The sequence below is a fragment of the Amphibalanus amphitrite genome, unplaced genomic scaffold (genome assembly GCF_019059575.1).
Source record: "Amphibalanus amphitrite isolate SeventyFive unplaced genomic scaffold, NRLGWU_Aamphi_draft 001991F_arrow, whole genome shotgun sequence".
Lineage (NCBI taxonomy): Eukaryota > Metazoa > Arthropoda > Thecostraca > Balanomorpha > Balanidae > Amphibalanus > Amphibalanus amphitrite.
This window is the reverse complement of record NW_024883484.1, coordinates 54,398-77,735: the sequence shown is the minus strand read 5'-3', so window position 1 is coordinate 77,735 and position 23,338 is coordinate 54,398. Positions and strand designations below refer to the sequence as shown.

Genomic DNA, 23,338 nt, shown 5'->3' with positions numbered 1-23,338 from the left:
TAATCGGCTAATTTGAGCTGAATGCGGCGCCGTAATAAGATTTCCGGGGTGAATGAATTGAAGTGGGTTTTGAATTAAAGCAATGGTTTATGCCTACCAAATTAATCGTAAAGAGAGGCTATAAACACTGCTTAGAGCTTCTTAGGCAGTCTTGTAAGGCAGTATTTTTAGGCAGTTGTAAGGTCCACCCGCTCAGGATGTCAGGAGCTTAAAACATATGCCGCCTGCTCTCGTCTTTGCTAATGCTGTTGCAATTTTAAAACACAGTGAGCTTTGATGTCTTTTAATAGCGCTCATTACTTTTGAGGTCCGACCCGTTACATTACTGTGGTCTTTCCTCAAATGGCACTGCACCGTGTCACGCAGTTCTATTTAACGTTACTGGCCTGCTCAATTTTAAATTGAATAACACCCTGTTTTCCTCATTCGCGGCCAACGACGACATTGCTGGTATCTGTTGATTAGAGAAAAGGAAAGAAACGATGCTTTTTTCCTTACCTCGCCCTTCCCTGTTTCTCTCAGCGCAAGGAAAGTATTCTTTTTAGCCTTGCATAACCATAAAGTTTGTCATTCTGAGACGATTTCGTCTTTTGCCCGGCGTTTTGTTTCCTGTCTCCACGTAAACGGGGAGTTATCTCCAGCGACCGTATTCTGTCTTCCAGTGCCGTCTGTCTTCAGTGTTTTATTACCCTTTAGCTGTCACATGTAGTCACACAACATAGCGCTGTTTTGAAGCTGTCCCAAAGAAGATGACCCTAAGCCGACCTAGAGTACCGGGGTCTAAAAAGGTCATGACCTGTCTGTGACACTTTCTAATGGCATCAAGGTTTGACTGCACTTCTTCATTTAAACGGCATGTCAGCTTCAGTAAAAATGAGTGAATGGAACGCTTTACCACTGCACCAAAGTGAGTGTGACCTCATATTTTGTCGAGGTTGCAGTGCCTATCGCTGTTTGGTGTCCCTCGCTGGCCTTAGACCGTAATAATTTGTCGACTTGTCTGACCTGACATGACCCTGCCGATTACTATTGATAGATAGTCTGGGTCACTGGTCGACGTTAAGCTGTTGAACGAAATAGATCTTTGCCATTTGACAGCTTATGACATCTGCTGACCTCTATTGACATGTTGTCCTACGTTGGCCTCTTCTGTGACCTCTACAAACATCTGATATGTTCTCTGGCCACTGTGACCTCCCTGTGACCTTTTCTGGCCACTGTAACCTCCCTGTGACCTTTACTGACCTCTGTTGACCCCTCCCCCAGGAGGACAGCGCCGTGTCGTCCTGTTCGGAGCCCGAGTACGGCCGTCCGGCTCAGATGAGCGTCTCGGAGCGTCTGATCCGCAGTCATCCCGTGTGGCTCATCTCTGGGCTCCACCGCTCCGGAGCGGATCACCTGCTGCACGATAAACCGGCCGGCGTGAGTACCTCAGGGGCAGCGCGCGGTATGGGGGTCACGACGGCAGGGAAAGGGTGGAGCTGATGCAGAGAAAAGAGAGACAGAGACACATGTGTCTGTGGGTATGGTCGAGTCACAAAATGAGGACGGGCAAGGGTACATACATCGTGATCTGAGTGGGTTAGTGGTTGTGGTTTGCATGATAAACGGTGATACGTTTTTATCTGAGTGTGGATTTGGATTTGTATTAAATGATAAAGGAACATCGTAATTGGTCACTAACGCCAAGGATAAGTGATGGGTGCATGTCAAACGATCGCTGTGCCGTGTATGGTTGCTACACTGGATTTGATACACGTTTACCCCCCCCCCCAAACATTCGGCCACTTACGTCACAACAATAAGTTGACACGGAAGGAAAATGAGGAAAATGGTGATCCATCGGAATATGATCACCCTGAACATTACCAAAACACGAGGTGCGACTGTGGCAACAAGTTGCTTGGATCGCTGGCTTACAGGAATATTTATTACAACGCGGAAACATTGCCGTAACTCTGTGGCTTAGTGATAAGATGCTTTTGGTCTGTGTCACGAAACGAATCGATACTGGACTTTTTACTTCATAGCAAAATGAATAATGAACTGCAGGCCGGAGAAACGGGACCTTTAGGCGACCTCCTGGCCTTTCAGTGACGGGCCACAAACGCTCGCTGTCCATAGGTCAGCAAAGAACGTCAATCCAATCACTGTTGTGCCGTTGCAGTTAGTGCCTGCAATATAACTGAATGATGCCCATATATAGCGCTTACAGCTGAGCGTTTTAAAAGCATAAATTATCATCACTCGTCATGATTGTCGTCATTGAAATGATATTTCCAGAGACAAGATGGGCGTGAGATGAGTGTGATGAGCCATTCAGAGCTCAGACGACGCCGTGAGATAGTGATGATCCTTACATCGGCATAGCTCTCACGTATTGCTCAGTTTTTCTGTCGCCAAAAACGAGACGGCCGGGGGTCGTGGGCGGCCATCTTGATCGAGGTGAAAAGTCTGTTTTACTTGGCAGTGAAGTCATGAATCGGAAAACATTGTTATGGCAAGTCTTGCAAGGATCTCAAAAAGGCTTCAATGATCATGGATATGATAAATTTTATTTGTTTCATGGAATCAAGGCAATAATAATATAACACCACGCTTTGCAAACAATACAACAAGGAGAGGGCATTTTCACCTCGGATTATTGTGGAACCGATTTCGGCCGTTGCACTATGCCACCCACTGTGGATTTATTGGACCGTTTGGAGTCGGGCCATAAGAGTGCGGCAGTTGGCAGGGCCCGTGACAGGTGCCTGTCAGATTATGGTGGGCGTGGCTGGCAGACCGATGTGCAAAACTGACAGTCTGCGGTCTCATCGACACATCGCGTCGCGTCTCATCGACAGTTCAAGGCACTTAAAGGTAGTGTGCCAGCTTTCTTGGACCGTATGGAGTTAATGGCCCAGGTAAGGAGAACCGGATTTTTAGAACTTATCCATACCTTCAAAACTCATGGAAACGTCTTAAATTCTTCAAATTTTGAGTACCCCAGTGCGAAATTCGCCCCGACGGGTTGTCGGTCGTACCCCAACCACATTTCACACCACTATGAACAATAAATGCACACACTGAAATCGCTATTACCGATATGCTCATCCAATCAAGTTTCGATAAACCCGTTCATCATCATCTCCTGCGGTTTCGAACACGCCTGTTAGGTGGCTTCTGATGCTCGTCGAGGTCGGAATTTCCAAATACGCGTGGTGCGTCGGGCCGCGCGCTCTGACTTCGGCCAAGAAAAATGCGTCAGCTGATCATTGTCATTTCTGTCACTTGCGTGTGGTGAAATGGGGTCATAACTTATAAGACGGCTTTTTCATATCAATTATTTTACATAAAATCATATTTCAAACCATAAATAATGTTCGACAGCCAAATAAAAGAAACAATACCAATACGGGCTTACAGTTTAAGGCTCGACATTGTGTTGTCTACGATTAGACAGCTGATAACTCATTCCCGTACGTCGTATGGTCGTAACACTATAATGACCTTTGCTCATTGTCACAAGTGCGCCGCATTCGCGATTGTTGCCCGACGCCTGTTTGCAGGTGAGCCCACTACAGTTGTTATACATATCTAAAAACCGAAAAACTTTTAGGCGAAAAAGGCACTATTCCAGGCCCATTTTTGATTTTTTTTGCGATATTAGGTAAAAACAGAAGCTTCTTATCCTAGGAAAAATAAAATGGGAAATCTTTCAAAGGTGGCACACTACCTTTAATCAATCGCGGAACATCACCTTCTGATGAAGTGATGAGCTTGTATTGAAGCTTTACCTAAATACTTTCGTTTCTCTTTTTAATAAGGAAGGCTGAAGCTAGCTTATGTCATTCCTTCGCGTCTCCCCTGATATTCCCTGTTGTGTATCAACATTCTGAGCTCCTAGCTGTGCTTCCTGTAGGGACAAGAGCGCACATTAACCCCAATCTCGGGAAACTTTCCAGACGATATCTATGCAAAACGGCGCGTGAGGTAACCGTTAAACTACATTGTGTGGGACAACTGAAGGATTTATCGGAACATTCTTCTCTCTCTCTCTCTCTCTCTCTCTCTCTCTCTCTCTCTCTCTCTCTCTCTCTCTCTCTCTCTCTCTCTCTCTCTCTCTCTCTCTCTCTCTCTCTCTCTCTCTCTCTCTCCTCTCTCTCTCTCTCTCTCTCTCTCTCTCTCTCTCTCTCTCTCTCTCTCTCTCCCTCTCTCTTTCTCTCTCTCTCTCCCTCTCTCTCTCTCTCCCTCCCTCCCCTTCCTCCCTCCCTCTCTCCCTCCATTTGGCCCTGTCGTCGCCTCAGCGTATAGTCCTGCCGCGAGTTCGCTGTATGATCCTTGCGTAGGCGGGCTGTTGACTGAGCTGGAAGGCTATCTGGTCTATCGCCTGTACCGAACGGGTCTATTCATTCTGGCGGCCGTGCAAATGGAGCGCCGGTGAGCTGGTTTTGGTCAGTCATCGGCCCGCAGGTGGCGGTCCTGTCAGCGCCTCGGCGGCCAGGGGGCTTCAGTCGGTGTTACTGTTAGCTCAAGGTCTCATTACGCCCACTGTAGCCACCGAGCCACCCGGCTGTTAGTTTTTGACGTGTGGGTGGGTGTGGCGTCGCCGCTTTTATATGGGTTGCATTATGGCAGCATTCCGTTTGACTCGTTCATTCATTGGCTTTGTTCGGTTTTATGATGCCTCTGCTCCTTCTTGTAAGCGAACCGCTGAACGGTTCCGGATTCCACCCCTTTCATCCCATTCGGTTTCCTTTGTCCCTGTCGTATCTCCCGGGTCCCCGGTGGCTGTTTTGTCGGCTCCTCCCCGTTCCCCACTCCTTCCGGCCCTGTGGCGGCGCGGCGCGTCTGGGGATTTATCCCCGGCTCTCTGCCGTTCCTCGACTGTCAGTCTTTGTTCGCTCCATATCACAGAGCGCCATCAGAGTCGGCCCTATCACAACATCGAGACCGGCAGAGGCTTTGTGCCGCGCCGGCCGCTCCGCGCGCCCCCGCAGACCGCTGCGGTAAACCTCGACCAGACACCCATCCGGCTGCTAAGGACAGTCGGTGATAGTCCGGGGGAGGTCTGACACCTGTCGTGACACGGAGTAGGGGTGGCGTTTGCATGGGATATAATAAACGGTGTTCCTCAGTGTGCCTTGTCGCATGAGTTGGGACAATGCCGCATAAGCGCGGAATTCTCCTTAAAACTGACGGGAAAATAAAGAGCAAGGGCACATTTCTTACGATTTGCGGTGACCAATTTGCTAACAAAAACAAATTCGCCAAATGATATGAAAGCCATTGCTCCGATTTTGCGCGATTATAAGTTCCGTAGGTGTACCAATCGAGTGGGGAGGCGCGAGCGTCGCGCGATTTCCCCGCTAGATGTCACTAGTCTCGAACGCCTGCAGGTATGCTGTGCCGCATAGCCTGGGGCCCATGAAGACAGCGCGGCGGAGGATAGGAGAGGCGTTGCGGCTTCCTCAGAGTTGTGAATTGGGACACCAGCAGTGCTAAACTGATGATAAAAATATTTTACACAATTGTGTTTTGCATTTTGCAATATTTACAATAAGCACCACACTCCTATATGTTTTTTTTTTCTAGGCGAGAACAGCGTAAATGCGCGATGGTATGCATAGGACGCACACTGCACTTGACATTTGACGACTAACATGGAGTGCGAATGAGCATGCGTCAACAATACCATATGGGCCCGGCCCATCTAATGAGTTTCCCTTCCTGTTACCCCGACGTTGACCCTTCGCCTCTTCGCCCTTCGACAGACGTTCATAGTCCGCCAGTCGAGCCCCGGTAAGGAGCAGCTGATGACGCTCTCTGTGAGGATGCCTGCCGGCTCTGCGCCGCCCGTCGACCACTTCCCGATCCGCTCGGCGGCCGGAAAACTGGGTCTGGAGACGTCAGAGAAGCGCTTCGACAGCATCTCCAGCCTGATCGCCCACTACACCGGCCACAGGTGAGAGCCAGGAGACAAGGTCGGGGTAGTGTTGTTCTGTGGGACGCGTGAAAGTGCTACCTATGTGATATGCAGATTGTAGAGGTGGTGGCTTGGGTGGCTGATCCGGTCATACAACCTGGCCTATCAATCATCAGGTTACATCAATGATGGATAGGTAATGTAGACTGTAGGTAATATATTGCGAAGAGCATGATTGCGCGTTTTAGATATCCTTTTCGTTCACGGATTGACACAGTTACGCTTGTTATGTAATGCGGAACGAACCAATAAATTGCCGTATACCTGATTGAGATATATTGGCGCATTCTTTTGAACCAAAACTTTTTTTCGATAACGTCATTCCGCGCCTGCCCGTGAAAGAGCGATTCATTCACACCGAACGTGACTCGGGTCCGATACGCTCCTCCCCGCAAACGATCACTCCACCCTTGATTTGACTCGCTAATAACGCTCTTCAATAATCCATCGATCATCTGGTATATTACCCCGGGCGGTGCCGCCACCGCCGCTCACCGGACCTGGGTCGGGTAATTACCAGGACATGATTATTACCATCGGTGTATTACCAGGAGATGGATATTCATGCCAAATTTGGGAGTAGCAGGCTTGGAATGGCTCACTGAGCCCTAGCTGGTGTCAATGCATTCACCGACCAACGGCTTCCCGCAGTCTGCTGCATTTCGCAAACGGGTTTGCGCAAACGCTCATCTCTGACACTCAGAATGGGCGCCTGTGAATGAACAAATGAAGCCCGTGGAGTGGCCAAAGTGTTTACCATTGTGCGCCAATGTCAACAGCTCGGGCGGCACGGGACCAAGGCAGCGTGCACATTGCAGAAGAAGGCCAGACACGCGCCGAGCCAAAGACAACGCGGCTCCATGACCCCGATAAGTGCAGTTACGACCGCTCTCCAATAATATTAGTGCCAGAACCTAAGCAGCGATGGATGTTTCATCTCACAGAATTGCAAAGCTAAGCCGCCGATGAATGCCGCGGCAAAGTTGCAGAGTCGCATCTTTTTGCGGTTTACTCTGTGGTGAATTTCGTCACAGTTTGCGGTTGACGGTCCAAAACACATCACTACGTGCTGAATTTAAGCCGTGTCGGCTTCTGTCATAAGCCGCCCCACCTTGTTAGTGTGATAAATGCACCGGACCGGACCGGTCGCTACCACCGACCACTAATACCCCACAGAGGGGACTTAGAGGAGGGGAGGAGATTTAGGTACCGGAGTCGTGCAGAGGGCTTCCTTCAAGCCCCACCCTCCCGCGAGCTCCCGCAGCTCAACACAGTGAACACACACGCACGCGCGCGTGCAGCGTACGCTCGCGTGCTCGCCGGGTGCCGCTACCTCCGCTAAAATTAGCGACCGTCGACGGGGACGCGGCGCGTGTCTGTGCCGTCGGTACCGGCGGGGGCGGCCGGCGGTCGCCGACGCGGCCCAGTCGATACGAGGGCGTCCCCGGGTCCGACGGCCGGCGGCGGACCGTCCTCCCCGGTCCGCCCCACACAGCCGGCAGCGGCGGGCGGGGTCAGTGGCCGGGGCGGCGCCGGACCGCACTCGCCGGCCACGCGCTCTCCGCACTGTGGGGAAGCACGAGCTGCGAGGAGTGTTCAGTGTTCACTAGCGTGTCGGAGCACCCGGCTCCTCTCGATGTAGCCCTGCGAGGGAAGAGGGCCGTGGATCACCCCGGTGTGTGAGTGATACCGGTGTGCGTTTGTGTGGAATGTGACGGCCGGCGACACAGCCGTCGTGGAATGTGCTGACCGTCACCTTCCGGCAACAGGTATGTGACGCGGAAACCGCAGCGGTGCTTCCTACCGGACGGCTCGCTCCCAATATGGTCTGTGCTGGAGGGCTGCGGTTTGCAGACAGAGCTCCCACAGCAATATTTCAATCAACTTGTTTTCGTTCCCATCGTTTAAATCCGTGGCGAAGTGAACATTGAAGAGAAAAATATCGGTCACTAGCAGTTGTACCTTTCCTTATTGCTGAGAATTACCCATTCTGTCAATTAAGTGGGCATTGTGTTTAGTGATTCTTTAACCATAATTAATGGGACGCGCACGCAAGTAGCTTCGCTAATGGTTTCGTGCACGGACTATGCTCGATCCCTGTGTCTTTCGAATGTGTGACAGCTTCCGGATGGATGCAGAACATGTCGCCTCGAACGGCCCCACCAACTACCCCCTCCCGCTCCCCCCGTCCCCCGGACCATCAGCTGAGTGCCGCGCCCACCCTGTGGGACAGCAACAACAGCTGGAGGTGACCTTGGAGCCCTCGTACTTTATAGCGGTCACTGTTTCACTTGATTTGAAACACTGCTCGCCGTGGTCACGCGTCATTGCGTCAGCATATGAAACGGCCTGACAGACCTTATCCACAACACTGTGACCCTTCAGACATCTCCGAGTCTGTCCTTATATTGACTCGTGTGACCTCAGCTTGACCTCGGGTTTACCTCTGTTTCAGGGACGAGCTGCCGGTGCAGCTGCAGCTACCGGCCAGTCTTCAGCGCGTCAAATCCCGCCACCAGCTCTCTTCTCTAGCTCTACTTGGACAAGGTACGCTAGTGAGATCTCCTCTGGGGAGAGACGGGAAAACGGCAGAGTTCTGCTGAAACTCGATCGCAGTTTAAATTTCCTAAGTGACTCAGAAGATAGCCAGGTCCACCCGTGTTAACAATGACAGGAAAACGATTCTGAGGTTTTAGTGGCGACCCAATTTAGCAAACGGTGCATTCCGATGAGTAATGATGAAATCCAACCTGCTTTATGCAAAGGTCCAGCTGCATAGCGCATTCTTACATAAACGTATGTGCAAGCTAACCGCTGCAATTGGAGTGGGCTGCCGGCTGTATCGCAGTGCTCGGTAGATCGACAGTTTGTGATTGAGACCGCTGTGACTGTAGCTACACGGCTACTCGATTACCTCTCGCTGCATTCCATCTCACGTTCCGTTATGTGGCGGAATGGAGGGGAGGGTGCGCCGTGCGCAGGACAGTGTCCCTCGCCTCCCTGCCCACTCACATTCTCTGACGCACGTGCCGAGTGCACGGTGCAGTCTCTGATACCGTGGTGGCGCACTGTGCACGTGGGACGCTCCCCGTGCGTGTGAGTCCCGCCCTGTCCTGCGCCGGTGGCCGTGGGGCGGGCTGGCCGGCGGTGTGTGGGCCGCGACTGACGCGTGGGCTCTCTGATCGTGTCTGCAGAGTTCTGGACCTGCCGGCTGCCCAGTGAGTCCCGCAGCACTGGCAGCGGTGGTGGAGGGAGGACAGACGCGCGGGACAGCGCCGGAGGAGCCAACAGCATCGGTTCATCACCCGCCAGCAGCCTCAACAAGCCGGCCGGCCGCGGCGGCAGCCACTCGAGTCTGGAGAGTCCGGCCGAGCCGGCGGTGCTGCTCACACTGGCGCCGCTGTCGGCTGACGAGCGACCCCGACCGCCGGGCTCGCTGTCTCTGGGCCCTGACGCCGGCTCACTGACGCGTCTCGTCAGTCCGGAGCTGGTCAGCCGGGTCAGCAGCCCGTCGGCGACCACGGGCCGGGCGGCGCCGCGCCCGCCGGCGCGCTGGTGCCAGCCGCAGAGCGCCGCTCCGCCGACGGAGCCGGCCGATGCCGCCGGTAACGTCGTGTCGACGGCGACGTTCCAGGTCAGCTCGACGGCCAGCGGCACGGTGCGCAGTGAGATGAGCGTGTTTATCGGAGGAGCCGCCCCGGCCGCGGGGCAGCCCGGGCAGACGGAGAAGGAAGCACTAGCTAAGGAGACGAAAGCCGACCCGACCTCTCCAGGATCCTCTCCGGGAGACGAAGTCGCACCTCTTGCCGGCGGACTCCGCGCCGGTCGCCGCAGGGGCCGCAAGAAGCGCACCAGCGAACCGCTGGAATCCCCAGCCGCCTACTGCCGCAGCTCCGTGGCCGACAAGATCTCCGACTACGAGGATATCTGGGCGTCACCCGCTCGTGAGACCCCGCCGGTCGGCAGTCCGTTCTCAGCCTCCGCGGCGGTGTCTCGCGCGAGCCGGGAGACGGCCGCTGCGCTGATGGAGATGGCCCGCGAGGCGGCCTCCCCGAGCCCGCTGTACGCCGTCCCGGCGGACGCCCTGCGCGCCCAGCCTGACCTAGTGGCGGGCGTGGGACGGCGCGCGCCCGCCGACCGCGCCTCCCACCGGCACTCGGAGCCGGCGCTGTGTGGATGGGAGCCGGGGGTACCGGCCGCGCGGCGACCCACCCTGCCCACAATCTGTGCCGGTCAGGAGGTGCACCACGCAGCCAGTGCCGACCAGCTGTCCCCGCCGCCCCGCGCCGTCCGGCCCTCCGCGCGCTCTCAGAGCAGCCGGGCTGTGGGTGAACAGGTGCGTCAGCGGCGCGCCCGCGCCGAGCAGTGGCGCCTCGACTCCAGCTGGGAGTATCTGAGGGAGGACGACTGTGACGCCGACTCCGAGTGGGACGAGGAGCCAGCCGAGCGTCCCGAGCGGCCCGCCACGCGACTGACCGAGTCTACCGAGCCGATCCCGGACCCCACGGCCGACATCTCACCCGAGGAGCAGACTCGTATCGTGCACGCCATCATCCGACAGAGTCTCCCCATGGCCGTGCCGCCGGCCGCCTCGGTCTCCGCATCCGACTACGACAACATCCGCCCCTCTGCGCGCGGACAGGCCGGCCGCGGACACCCTGTCCGGCCCAGCTGTCCCGTGGACATGGGAGCGGACACGGACGCCGAGACGGACACCTCCAAACTCCAGTCCATCATGCGTTTGATGAACGACCAGCTGCGTCTCAAGAGCGGACAGTTTGACGCTGACGAGCGGCTGTTCACTGACTCAGAGTCGTTCGTGGCCGTCCACGGGACAGAGCGGCCGGAGGAGCTGGAGAGAGAGGTGGAGTCGCCCGGCCGGCCGCTGCCGCCGCGCCTGCCGCTGCCGAGGTCCCAGCAGGAGTCGCTATATTGTGAGTATCCGGGGATGGGGTGGACTGGGCTGGGCTGGGCTGGGATGGTGGTATAAAGGATGTATAGTGGGACATAATGGGGCTAAACGACGATTTACGTCATCTGATTCTCAGCTAACTGGAGTGATTTTCTTAGCAAGCACTTCCGAGCTTTTTACACCCATGTCGATGTTAGGTAATGTGCCCGAGTGTCCTTTGAGTTTATTTATAACCTGTCCTTGACTGTCGACTGAGCGATATCTCAAACCTGCTGACGAGAATATGACGTGAGTTCTTCTCCGAGATAAGATCTCCATCCGTGGTCGCCAGATGTGATGTCATGATGTTTTCTAGCGCCCACTTGATATCCACACCTCGTGACAAGAACCTTAACCTTGCCATGGAAAATCGAAACTCGTGGCTTAGGGATCCTCTTGTGACGTTTCTTTTGCCCTGGCTGAATGGCCGCCGACCCGGACCGAAATCCGTTACTGAGCGAGGGCCTCCCTCAACGGTCAACAATGACGCGGCTCCGGAAACCCACAGAAATCGTGACTGGGGCGATTTTCAGGGCCAACGGCTGGCGATTAGTGTTGTCTGCTTTTTCACGTTAAATTTAGCTCACGCTGAACTAAACGAAACGGGTCATTGGTTTCGTACAATAACCCATTTAAACCATGAATCCTTTTAAGCCTCACAGCAACTGTTCCAAGCCTTTGTTGTGCAGTCAAATTCCTCACGACTCAAGGACCAGATGACTGCTGAGTGCCGTGTCGGTTCAATCATCTAAGCGACATATGATATTTTATTTCTGTCTGGGATCTATTTGTCGACCGTTGCATTCCCTTCTCACTAACACTCAGCTGCAGACGGTGACAAGTGACAACTCTTTCTGCGCCTTATCCCTAACCGTTTCATTGTTCCCTTTCTCCGCAGCTCCTCCGCGCCTGAACAGCCTCCGACTCCACCGCAAGAGCCAGCAGTCGGGCGCCGCCATCCGCGACTACGTCATCAAACTCGCCAACGACGACGACAGCACGTTCGCGCTCTGCATCTTCAACTTCCTGAAGGTCGGTGCTGATACGGGCTGTTTCGATGATTTCATTTCAATATGTAGGGAAGAAGCGGAGATAATCGTTGCAAGTCGGTCACTATAATAGTCAGTTAGTCCTGAGGTTTATCCACCGTTTAGCATACCTACATTATATTGTCGGCATCCTGATCCGTTTTAACCCTCCCCTCCTCTGTGTTATTTTCAGTGCACTCGTGAGGGCGCCGAGACGGACCCGCACGTGGTAATGCGCAACATCCGTCAGTTCTGTAACGGTATGAAGAACTACTTGGTGAAGCACGGAGAGGGAGAGTTCCATCAGGTGGTACACCAGGAGCGCAGCAAGGTGGGTGGCGAGAGAGTGACCCTGAGGATGGGATGAGGGGAAGGATGGGATCAGGTGGGAGAGTGAGAGGGTTGGACGACGAGAGAGGAGGTAGGTGACATGCAACCATGTTTGGGTGAGGATTAGTTGAATAGCTGATGTGCTCGAGAAGGGCGGAAGGTTATCGCTATGGTTAGGCAGTACGATAAGTCAAATTACGATAGCGTTGCCATGTCTGTTTCATAAAGGCAAAACAACACCCCACTTATTACGTAAAGCGCTGCGTGTTTCGCTTTGTCATGGCGGTTCCAGTCTTGCTCAAGGAGGTCCGTTTCGTCAGTATTGCGGCGGCGCCCGCCTGTCATTTGGTGGAAATGTTTCAGCTCTCCGAGACAGTCAATCACCAAACTTCGATGAAGCAGTTTGCTTTGATTGGCCCCGGTCCTGATGGGGCCCGTTACTTGGAAATTTGATTTATCAATCACGCGCTGGCATCCCGTATTGATCGCTCAGTAATGTATCACAACACTTCAGCTGTATGAGATGGCGTCATCTCAAAACCTGACACCCGTATCAATCAACGCACTGACCGTTTCACGTTCCTGTTTCCTCAGCTGTCTTCCACCGAGTTCCTGAACCTGGACGCCATCTTGGAGGGGGTACTGGAGGAGCTGCTGGTCCGACCTCTCCACGACCACATCAGCGCCCTCTGGCGGCGGACAGCTCAGCGCAGCGGCGACTCCCAGCGGCTGACGGAGAACTTTGAGCTGGCGCGGCGCCGGCCGACCGAGACGCTCGGAATGAAGCGAGACCAGACCCCGCCGTCTGCGGCGGTCCTGGGCTCGGTCCGCCACTTCCTGGGTAGGATGCAGGACTCGGCGAGTCCGCTGGACAAGCTGGAGAGCCTGCTGGCCACGGTGTCTGCGCTGTTCTCGGCAGCGGGGGAGCGGGACGCGTGTATCCCGGCGGATGACTTCCTGCCGCTACTGCTGTACGCGCTGGTGCACTGTCACGTCACCAATGTCGAGGTCAGTTGGGTCACCAACGTGATCAGTTTGTCACCAATGTCGTACTCAGTTATTCATTCATAGGCACGTGAGCCACCATGACCAGGTGATCTCCATAGAGTTCAGTTGAGCGGCCTTCTTGAGGTCAGGTTATGCCGACCTTTGGTGGTCTCCTCTAGGTTTTTATCGGTAATCACGTCTTCCATGTTGTTGGAAGTTAACAATTCTTGCTTCGTGAATGCTCGGATATCATACCGCGTTATCTGTCATTACAGACGTTTTGCGTGACAACGACTCTGACCAATCACCCCTCCCTGTTTTACCGTCACAGTTTGAGGCGGACTACATGTGGGGACTGCTGCACCCGATGCTGCTGAACGGAGAGGCGGGCTACTACCTGACCATGCTGTCCTCGGCCGTGCACGTGCTCAAGAACGTGCTGCAACATCCGGGCGATAAGGCCAACGACTCGACCACACGGCTCTCACAGGTGAGATACAGATTGACGAAGTGAGAAGCTGCTGGGTGCTCACGTCTGTCGGTGAAATGATGTAATGGAGTGTTGCTCGTTTTGAATGAAGCATTCTGATTTGCCGACAAACAATGCCGTCTTCCGCTATTTATCATACAGGTGAAATGTAAATTGTTCGTAAATCGCACTTTTCAACTCGTTTGACACGTTTCTACTGTTTCGCTCACTCATTCGACCTCTCTCCCTGCAGCGTTCGGGCAGCGGCAGCGGCAGCGAGCCCGTCGAGGGTTTCCTGCGCGTGGTAATTCCCGATGAGCAGCAGGGTACGATCCTGAGCCGTACCCTGCCCTGTCGACCGGGCGCCACGGCCAGGGATCTGTGCAGGATGCTCGACCACAAACTGCGGATCACCAGCCCGCAGGACTACGGACTCTTCAAACTCATCAATGGCGATGGTGAGAGGGGGAGGGAGGAAGGGAGAGGGATAGGGAGGAAGAAACGGATGTGGGAGTAGGCGATGGTGTGGTCAGAGTGAAGGGAGGAAAAGAGGCACGAGAGCGTGTGGAAATGGAGAGGTCGATAAGCCTTTGCTGTGAATTTATTATGTGCTAGGCCACTACATCTTAACCCACTTAAGACCAGAAACAACTCAACGTGTACGATACTAGCTTGACTGGCCCACGCTACCCGTAAAATGTCCTTTTTTATAAATGTATCTAACGTCCCGTCCGTCGGTCCCACAGAGACGCTGGTCGGCGACCTCGAGTGTCCCCAGCTGGTGAAGCAGGAGCTCGCCTCCAAGGGCGTTCACTGCATGTTCTCCTACAAACGGCTGGAGGCCAAGATCGCCTGGCCCACCGGTCAGCTGTGACGTCATTGGGTATAATCCGCAGGCAGCTCTGACGTCAGCGGAGCGGGAGAGTGATTCGTATCGCCACGAAGAAGTGTTATTTTCTGTGTCCTTGCGCCTATATAAGTCTGTTGAGAGTTGTGGATACGCTGAGGGGATATCCCCAGGCAGCATCGCTCGCTATTAGAGCTCTACAGCGGTGGAGAGCGCCGGCGCAGTGCTGAGGTGTCGGTGCTGCCATCTGTGGCCGAGTGGCGACACTTGTAGTTGGCGAGCGGACCACGAGGATCTGAGTGACCGTGATCTGCGAGTGGTGTTATTTTAGTGGAGAGCCGACGAGTGAGCGGCTGGGCGGAAACGATGGATGATCTAGTCAGAGTCCGCAGCAGCAGTTACACAGGTTTTCCACTTTACTAATGCAATATATCTGCGTTTGTTGTCTCCGATCTGGGTTTGGTAATGGTAGCGAGTGTTTGGGTCAACGAGGCATGATGGCTGATGCTGTGCAGAAAATCACATCCCAATGGTAACAAGTCACAGAGCAGACTCTGAATGATTAGATCAGAAAAGTAAAACAAGAAATAAAGGTGTGAACAATAAAAAAGACATTTAGGATAAATACAAGTCAGGCGAACCCCAAAACAGCCCCCGCCTCTTAGCAAACAGAGGCTCTGCAAATAGTCTTACCGTATACGAGATCTCGGTCGGGCTCGGGAGAACTCCTAATTCTGATCCTCTGAGCTGAACAGCAGTGCAGTGGTTTGATGACATCCTACTGATGTTGAGTGACGGCCGCAGCGCCCGAAGCTCTCTGGGTCTCGCAGCTCACTGTCGAAGGAACGGTCACAAATACGGGCTGAGGTTACGGTTGTCTTTGAGAGGGTCAGGGGATAAGAGAGAGGCTCTGGTTGCGCTGAGAGGGGGTTTGCGTCGCTCTGCTTCAGATGCTTAACCTGGCCTCAGGAATCTCCATGCCAAGTTTCCTCTCCTACCTTCCCGTCAATGCCAATGGCATTCGGTGAGCTGACTATAATAGGTTACAACTGATATGACTGCTCTAGAGTGCCCAGAGACTAATGGCTACAACCGCGTCTGCCTTTCAAGTTCCAAAGTTCACTCAACCTTCAACTTCAGACATTGCGAATGATATTAAGCATCGCAGAGGAAATCCAGAGTGAGCGTTTGATTACAAAGCAGTAGGATTAGCGCGTCCAGTCCTACAGCTCAACTTGTGAGTTTTATGCAATTCGCTAGATTTGAAATTAAAAAAAAAAAATTAAATAGGTATGCATGGAAGTTGCGATCCATCAACATGTCTTTGTCTTATTGTCTCATATGATCGACACATGTATCGATCATATCATAGCTCCACATGTATGCGGAGCTCAGGTCGTATTCCAATGTACCTACCTACCTACCTAATAAGTATTTGTTTGTTTATTTGCTTTGTTGGGTTAGGCCCTTTCGGTCTGACGAGACCATTTCAGGGCCGGAAGGACGATAGGAATTAGGGGGAGACATTGGTCTGGGCAGGCACCCTAGTGAGTCACCGGGACTGAGCCCATCCCGAAGGACAGGCCGACCAGCCCCAAGGTACTCACTGCACCCGGCTACGGGGTGCGGGCTCCCTCGGGAGCCGGGTGCCGCTCCAAGGGAGCAGCCCGAATGGGATAAAGTTGCCTGTCCAGCCCGGAGGGGGCTGTGGAGTGGACGAGAAGGATTTCTGTATCCTGAGGATAGAAGCATGGAACGGTGACCTAATAAGTTTGTTTGTTTTATTTTGTTTTGTTTTGTTTTGTTTTGTTTTGTTTTGTTTTGTTTTGTTTTGTTTTGTTTTGTTTTGTTTTGTTTTGTTTTGTTTTGTTTTGTTTTGTTTTGTTTTGTTTTGTTTTGTTGGGTTAGGCCCTTTCGGTCTGGCAAGACCATTTCAGAGCCGGGAGGATGATAGGATAAAGGGGGAGACATTGGTCTGGGCAGGCACCCTAGTGAGTCGCCGGGGCTGAGCCCGTCCAGAGGACAGGCCACCCAGCCCCAAGGCACTCACTGCACCCGGCTACGGGGTGCGCTCCCTCGGGAGCAGCGGTGCCGCTCCAAGGGAGCAGCCCGCATGAGATAAAGTTGCCTGTCCAGCCCGGAGGGGGTTGCGGCGTGGAGGAGAAGGATGTCTGTATCCTGAGGATAGAAGCACGGAACGGTGACCTAATAAGTAGCCAGTAGGTGCTACTGCTTGCCTACTCCTACCAATGCAATCCTGAAGTAAAGTTTGCTTGAGCTTTCCACTGAAGAGACTTTTAGGGCAACATAATAAATCATTAAGCTTCAAGGCAACCTTCACGGTAATATTCAGCGGTACGAACTACGATTGGAGAGACTCTTTCGTGCCCCCGGTGCCCCTGTTGTTCTATATACCCTGGGTGCCCCTAGCCAAAGCCCTCCCTGAGCGGTAGCTAGCGACATCTAGAGAATATCAGATTGCAGTGCTTACGAATCCTCCTAGATGTCGCTATAACCGAGTTTCGCGCGTTTTCATATCGCGTCGGTGGCGCGCGGCGGCACTCGGCCAGTTTCTGCTGTCTGCTTGGCGGGTGTTGAGCGGTGCGCGTCGCGGGCTGGACCGTTCCTGTATTTGTCGAAGGGCTTCGGCGACTGTGCAATAAGAAAGTTGAAGAAGTAGATTACGGGCCGAAGAAGGAAGATATTTATGCACCAGTAAACCATTGGCGCCTAATCATGAAGGCGATACCGAATTTCTGCTTGGTTTTCTTCGCGGCCATTGCAGGTTAGTTCTTGCCAGGTCTTTGACCGGCAAGTTTCTATATTTTTTTTGTATTTCCTATTTTTGTGTTTGGCAAAAGAAGAACATTATGCTTCTTTTCCACAATTCCTGATCCTCAATTGCATTTTTAGTTTCTCGATCGCTCGCGTCCCGCGTCTTGGTGCAACCGGTGGAGCCGATGCCCGATGGTAATTGTAATGGCGGCGATGGATAATCCCAGAAGCTAAGCCCGAAGCTAGATTTTCACAAGGCGCTAAATTATTTTTAGTTTTTAACCACTAGCCGTGATTTATATTTACGTATTTAGTGAGCGTATTTTATACAAGTCATACCTCTGGCGCTGTGCAGGGGATGGAGGCATTTGGGGCGCTACAGATGTCCCCTCCCCCTTCCTCCCTCCCCCCTTGAGGATCTGTCAGTCATACACTGTGTGTCAGTCAAAGTAAAAAATATTCAAAACGTGTTTGAACTTGCACTGTATGCTGAACAACGTTGGTCCCTTAGAAATGCCTTATCCCTGATGCGAAAGGGCGGCACGGGTTTATCATAAAACTGACTTTCTGCTCTTGGATGCCCAAATAAAATTGGTGTTTCTTGCACCACTTCAGCAGGATAGACGAATTATTCGATTCCAGTGCTCGTTACTTTGCTCTTTGCGAAGAGCTCGGTTACAGCGGCTTACCTTTACATCGTTAGCGGGCGCGATTTGCGCTGTTTTCGTGGTTTCCACGCGGCACTGTGACATGCCGGAGCGACATGTCGCCTTCTCACGATGTTCCCAGTCACCCACAATCGGCGATCAGTCATCAATGTCACCAAAACGACGAGAACGGTTATTGTTATCACGAACTCGGCGCTTTTCTTGGAAGGCGCGGCAGTTTATCCCGCTCTACAAAAGTACACAGATATACCTACCTGTGTTGTTTTGCCACGACTGCTGCCTTTCGTGACTAAATTGATGTAGATTTTCTGGGTAAAATATAGCTAAGATCAGTTCTACAAGAAACGATTTTGTTGCCATGATCGATTAATTTTTCGTGATTTGTTTCAGTAGGTATTTAAAACTAATGCTGAGACTTCAAAGAAACAGATGAATTGAATTGAGCTCTTGATTCTAATTCTTGAACGAAATTTAGCCCAATCAATCGTGAGGACTTTCTCACATTATGATCAAAGTGTACCCCAAAGATAACATTGATCGCATTTACCGCTATTTTCGAATAAGACCGCTTGTTTATCGATGGGTTCCTCTGCATAGTGTATGGATGGAGCGAATGGTCAGCAATTCTTCTCCCTGGTATGTGCTGTTTTCACATCACCATAGTTCGGCTATGTGGCGTATTTCTGTCTCATACAGACCAAACGCGTTCCCTATGATGATCCATCAGGAAAGCGTCACACCGCGCGATGAGTTGCATATCTAACGCAAAGAGCCGATGTATTTTCGATCGCAGCGCGCTGCTCGCTTGGCGTTAATCCCGAGGCACTTGCGTGCCTTTGGTTGGCCTCTGAGCCGCCTTTTGACCAGTGGAATGCCGCCTCGACTCGTGCTGCCTGGGAGTGTGTGAGTGTGAGTGGGGAGTGGGTGGGGAAGGAACTCGCCGGGGTGCCAGTTTTTGTCCCGTGGCTGCGCCGACTTGATTCCACGGCTTTCTTCCTTACCGACATACCGACGTTGATGTTGCATTTATTACCCGCACCGCATTTGCCTTTGCGTGGAATGGTGGAATTGTGAAGAAAACTCGTGTGTATGATAGGACACGCAAGGCATTCGTGGATGAATTGTGATTCGAGATTAGTTCAGCTGTTTTACAATCAACTCATTTGCAAGTTTTAATTGTTGTTCAAGGCTGTTGTGAAACTAGTCAAACACTCGACTTTCAATGCGATGTTTACCTTTGTTTGCACGATGCCGATTTATGCGCCACAGGAGTCAGAGAGATTACCTACTGGAGTTTCCCAATGTTTCTCAAATGCAGGACTAAATAGAGAGTTAAATAGCTGTATAGGTAATGAGACGCTGAGCCTTCTGAACCATGGTGAGATTGTTTTCTTATTTTTGATATTTTTATCTCTGCTTTTTCTCACATTTCTTATTTCTTGTCTTTCCAAACTGAAAAGCTAAATTTATATCGCATTTAATGAAAGAATGAGAACCGATAGATTGATTTATTGCGGTCACAAAGCCTTTTCAAACTATATTTATGTAGATGAAGAGCTACGATGCAGTAATTACTTTTTATTGGACAGACCCAACTAAACTACATTTATTTCCTCCCTTACACATACTACACCAACAAGTTACAACTTTAAACTTCACCAACCGCGAATTCTTACGATCTTTTCACATAGTCCGATAGGCCGCCCTCACTAGTCGCCATCATCTCCCTGGACCCACGTCGCCCGCCGTCCCGTCCCGTCCCGTCCCATCCCATCCGTCTCCCATCCCGTCCCGTCCCGTCCCGTCTCTCCCGAGTCACAGGTGGTCGTGTGTACCGTCATTATCTCCCTGGGCTCCCCGGGCTATACAGCCCACAGCTGGCTGTCATAAAGCGCCGCATGGATTGGAGCCATACGCCGGCACCGCACCCGTATCTGGACCGACTAATTACGAGGAGGTGACGCGCTGCCCAATATGGGGTGATTGCTGTGCGCTGCTCATCATCATTGTCGAAAGCTGAAAATTACTGTTTTATGTTGTATTTTGTTCATGAGTTTTGGTAAACGTATTGCAGCATGCCTATTCTCGTATTGATTCTACGCTCAATACACTCGGGCCTTTTTGGGAGAAGCAAGGTATTATGTCAGTCCGTATTTCATGTTCCATATACGCTATTCGTTTGACCTTTGTTTGAACTGTCTTGTAACGGTAAGACACGCTCGGCATTACATCATGACCTCTGTTTCAAATTCCTCGCCCCGTGCACGCGCGGTCCGTTGTATTCTCGCCCGCCTCCTTGGTTTGGCCGCGCCAGCTGGCCTGTGCCGGTCCGCCGCCGCCGCCGCCGGAGCCGTGATACTCATTACGAGCGCGTCGGACCATCCTCGACGTGCCGGGCCCGCCGGGAGGCCAGTAATGACCGGGTACTGCCGAGCGGCCAGCGCCAACTGCCAGAGGCGCAGATCGCCGCACTCCGCTACACGCAGAGTCGGAAAGGTGCGAGAGTATCGGACAAGCATGCGGGCTGGGTGTTGGGAGGTATCTGGGGCGGCAGCGCACAGTCGGAAGTGCGAATATCTGTTGCCAGGCGTTGGCCAAGTTTTGCGGCAAAGGCACCGATTTGGTACCGCGCCGTGCGGTAACTGCCTGTGATATATCGCCTGTCCGACCGAGATGATTTAGTTGGAAGTTACACCCGTGTCTGGCATCCGCGGCTGTCAGCGATATTGCCGGAACGTGGGCCGATCTCCGCCCCGACATTGCTCACGTGCCGGGTCGTGCCCGGGCGGTGGCTGTGGGTATACTCGTCTGGCTGGCTGGCTGGCTGGGTGGCCGTCTGGTTTCGTCCGGAACTGAGAGCCCCGGCTGGAGCTGGGGAGCGGTGCCCAGGTCGAACGGCGCTGCAGCTATGCGGATATCGTGCCGTGGCACGTATTATCGAGCTGCCGCAGCCCTCCCCTCCCTCTGGCTCCCTAGTTCCGGCCGATATTTACCTCTGTCTCAGCTGCACAACCTTTTACAGCGTGCTGGAATCAGGCTGAACCCGCCCTGTGCGCGGGCGTTGCTCCATTCCAGGTCCCAGACTCTGAGTCTGACTCGGTGTCTTGTCATGGCCTGACTCCTCGACTCCCCGCCCGGACGTTGCTCCATTCCAGATCTCAAACTGGGGGTCTGACTCGAGGTTTTGTCATGACCTGACTCTGCCTCCCTGCCTGCCTCTTTGCCTCTCTGACTCTCTGACTCTCTGCCTCTCTGACTCTCTGACTCTCCGAGTCTGGCATTGACGGAGGGGACGACGCGCGGCCGCGGCGGCCGGTCCGCTGCCGGCCCATTCAGCTGTCTCGGGTCGGGTCACAGCTCGGCGTCACCGGCAGCCGTCATCCGTCATCATCAGTCCCCGGTTCAGAGCGGTGTTGACGCCGGTGCCGCCTCCCGTGGCGCGCTGGGGAGACCGGCCCCGGGCACGCAGCGCATTCTGAGGCTGACCTCTGGGGTCGGCGAGGTTGAAATGCTCCTAAGGAGAGAGAAATGAGGGAGAGGGATTGGGCTGGAACTTTGTTTGAGTCTGAAGTCGACTGTATGAGACCAGGCTGGAGATCAGTGTCAGGCCAGACAAGCCAGGCTACCGTCCGATTTAATAGGAACATTATTTAGAGGTTGAATAATAGATAGGGGTTCGGGGCATAGTGTCAGCCTTGATCCGTAAGTACCGTCAGCTCACGCGGAATAATCCATAGCGTGGCGCAGAGCGGCCTGCACCCGTCCCCCAGTGTTTGAGTTGGTGCGCCGAAGTGAAATACGGCCCACCCCGAGACGTCACAGCAGTGACACTGAGTAGGATGACCGTGAGTCGGTCAGTGCCGTGAGACTGATGAGACTCGCCCGCCTAGTGACAGGGCGGCCTGAACAGAGACACGCTACTTCGCGTCAGTTCGCAGGGCGAATTACATCAATCAGTCTTTGGTTCTTTACACTATCGTCTCTGGAATTTCGACTGCTGCAAGTTGCGTCAGCCTCCTCACCCAGTGACCTGCCCTCCCGCTCCGCCCCGCCCACTAGCCACGAGCTTGATGAGTGAACATTTTCAGTTTGTCACCAGCTGATATCCGGTCCCCATCACAGCGGCTATTAGCCTCTAGGCGGGAATGGCGTCCCTCAGGGCAGGCAGCACGCGTTTTCCGACGACAAATGAGCCAATGTTTGCCAATCGCTGGCGGAACGGTGTGAAATTAGGGCGGCCAGGTGACGACTAAAAACCCATTCGGTGTTATGTGCCACTCGGCCTTCAAAGGCGTTCAAACATTGACAGCGGCCGCAGTGGTAATTGCGTTTCCTGGGTAGTATCAAAACATTGGACATTTTAGTCAATACAAAGCTGAAACATTCGATATTTTACACATTAGGTACTGAGCTGAAATTGTTTGTCTCCCGTAACTTTCATTTGCTCGCTTGTACATTCACTTCGGGCTTTTACTCGAAAAATATTGTCTACGTTTGTCTGGCTTAACTGGACAGATGCTTGCTTTGTTCTCTTTAAAACTCCGATAAGGACCGTTTGATGCTCATTAATGAATGTTTGTTTAGCGTTGACTAAGAAAACTCGCTAAAATACGCCTTTCAAATAGTCGTTATGCAGTTAATAATTAAGCCTTCCTGATTCTTCTCAGCAACGTGCTGCGTTCAGGATGTAGAAGAATTATATTTATATTTATACTATCCCATGCATGCAGTAGTTGCGCGCCGCCCTTGCAACAATTCAAGCCGGGTTAATACCTATGTTTCCCATGAATTCCCCGAAATGTCAAACTACTTAGTAACAACCCGACGGCTGACCCCGTACACCGTACGACCGACCCATGCCGGGGGTATTGTCACTAGTGGTGTCATTTTCCAAAAAATGTCTGACCGATACCGACCGAAACCGAAATTTGGGAAAAATTTCCGACCGAATACCGACCGATAACATCCCAAGCCAAAATTTGACCGAAATTTGACCGAAATTCTATTTGCTATTACTCTACCCCAAAATTGAATTATTTGGTAAATTCTGATGGAAACTAATGGGAAATGGCATTTCAGTCCAAGTTCAGTCAATTCTTAGCCACTGCAAAATACATTTTGTGGTAGAAGTTACTTACAGTTAAAGACTGGAATTGAGTTTCACAATGGTGTGTATTTGTGGGGCCAACTGAGTCAAAATCAGCCTGCTTGTGGTTGTGGTTGGACAATTGGTGGCTGCTGCCTGCTGAGTGGGATGGCTACTGAAGTTGCCAAAACATGGCATCCCTTGTAGTATTTGGGGGAAATTTTGCAAC

At 52.7% G+C, this 23,338-nt stretch overlaps 2 protein-coding genes across 2 annotated transcripts in view; both read left to right on the top strand.

The window, feature by feature from the left end:
- Window positions 1–1,266: 1,266 nt before the first annotated feature.
- Window positions 1,267–15,030, top strand: LOC122376038 (protein sprint-like; the record flags this gene model as incomplete). The annotated part of the gene is made up of 10 exons (XM_043355703.1): window positions 1,267–1,422; window positions 5,757–5,947; window positions 8,424–8,515; window positions 9,163–10,902; window positions 11,818–11,951; window positions 12,141–12,278; window positions 12,872–13,285; window positions 13,596–13,754; window positions 13,987–14,191; window positions 14,480–15,030. Coding segments are annotated over 10 exons (3,357 nt in total), but the record flags the coding sequence as incomplete, so codon positions are not given.
- Window positions 15,031–17,142: 2,112 nt separating this feature from the next.
- LOC122376037 (fasciclin-2-like) overlaps window positions 17,143–23,338 on the top strand; it is a gene marked incomplete at its 3' end in the record, with an annotated part of 58,262 nt that continues 52,066 nt past the window's right edge. Inside the window, exon 1 of the mRNA XM_043355702.1 lies at window positions 17,143–17,365. Coding sequence (XP_043211637.1) covers window positions 17,317–17,365 — 49 coding nt within the window. The remainder of the gene's footprint in view (window positions 17,366–23,338) is intronic.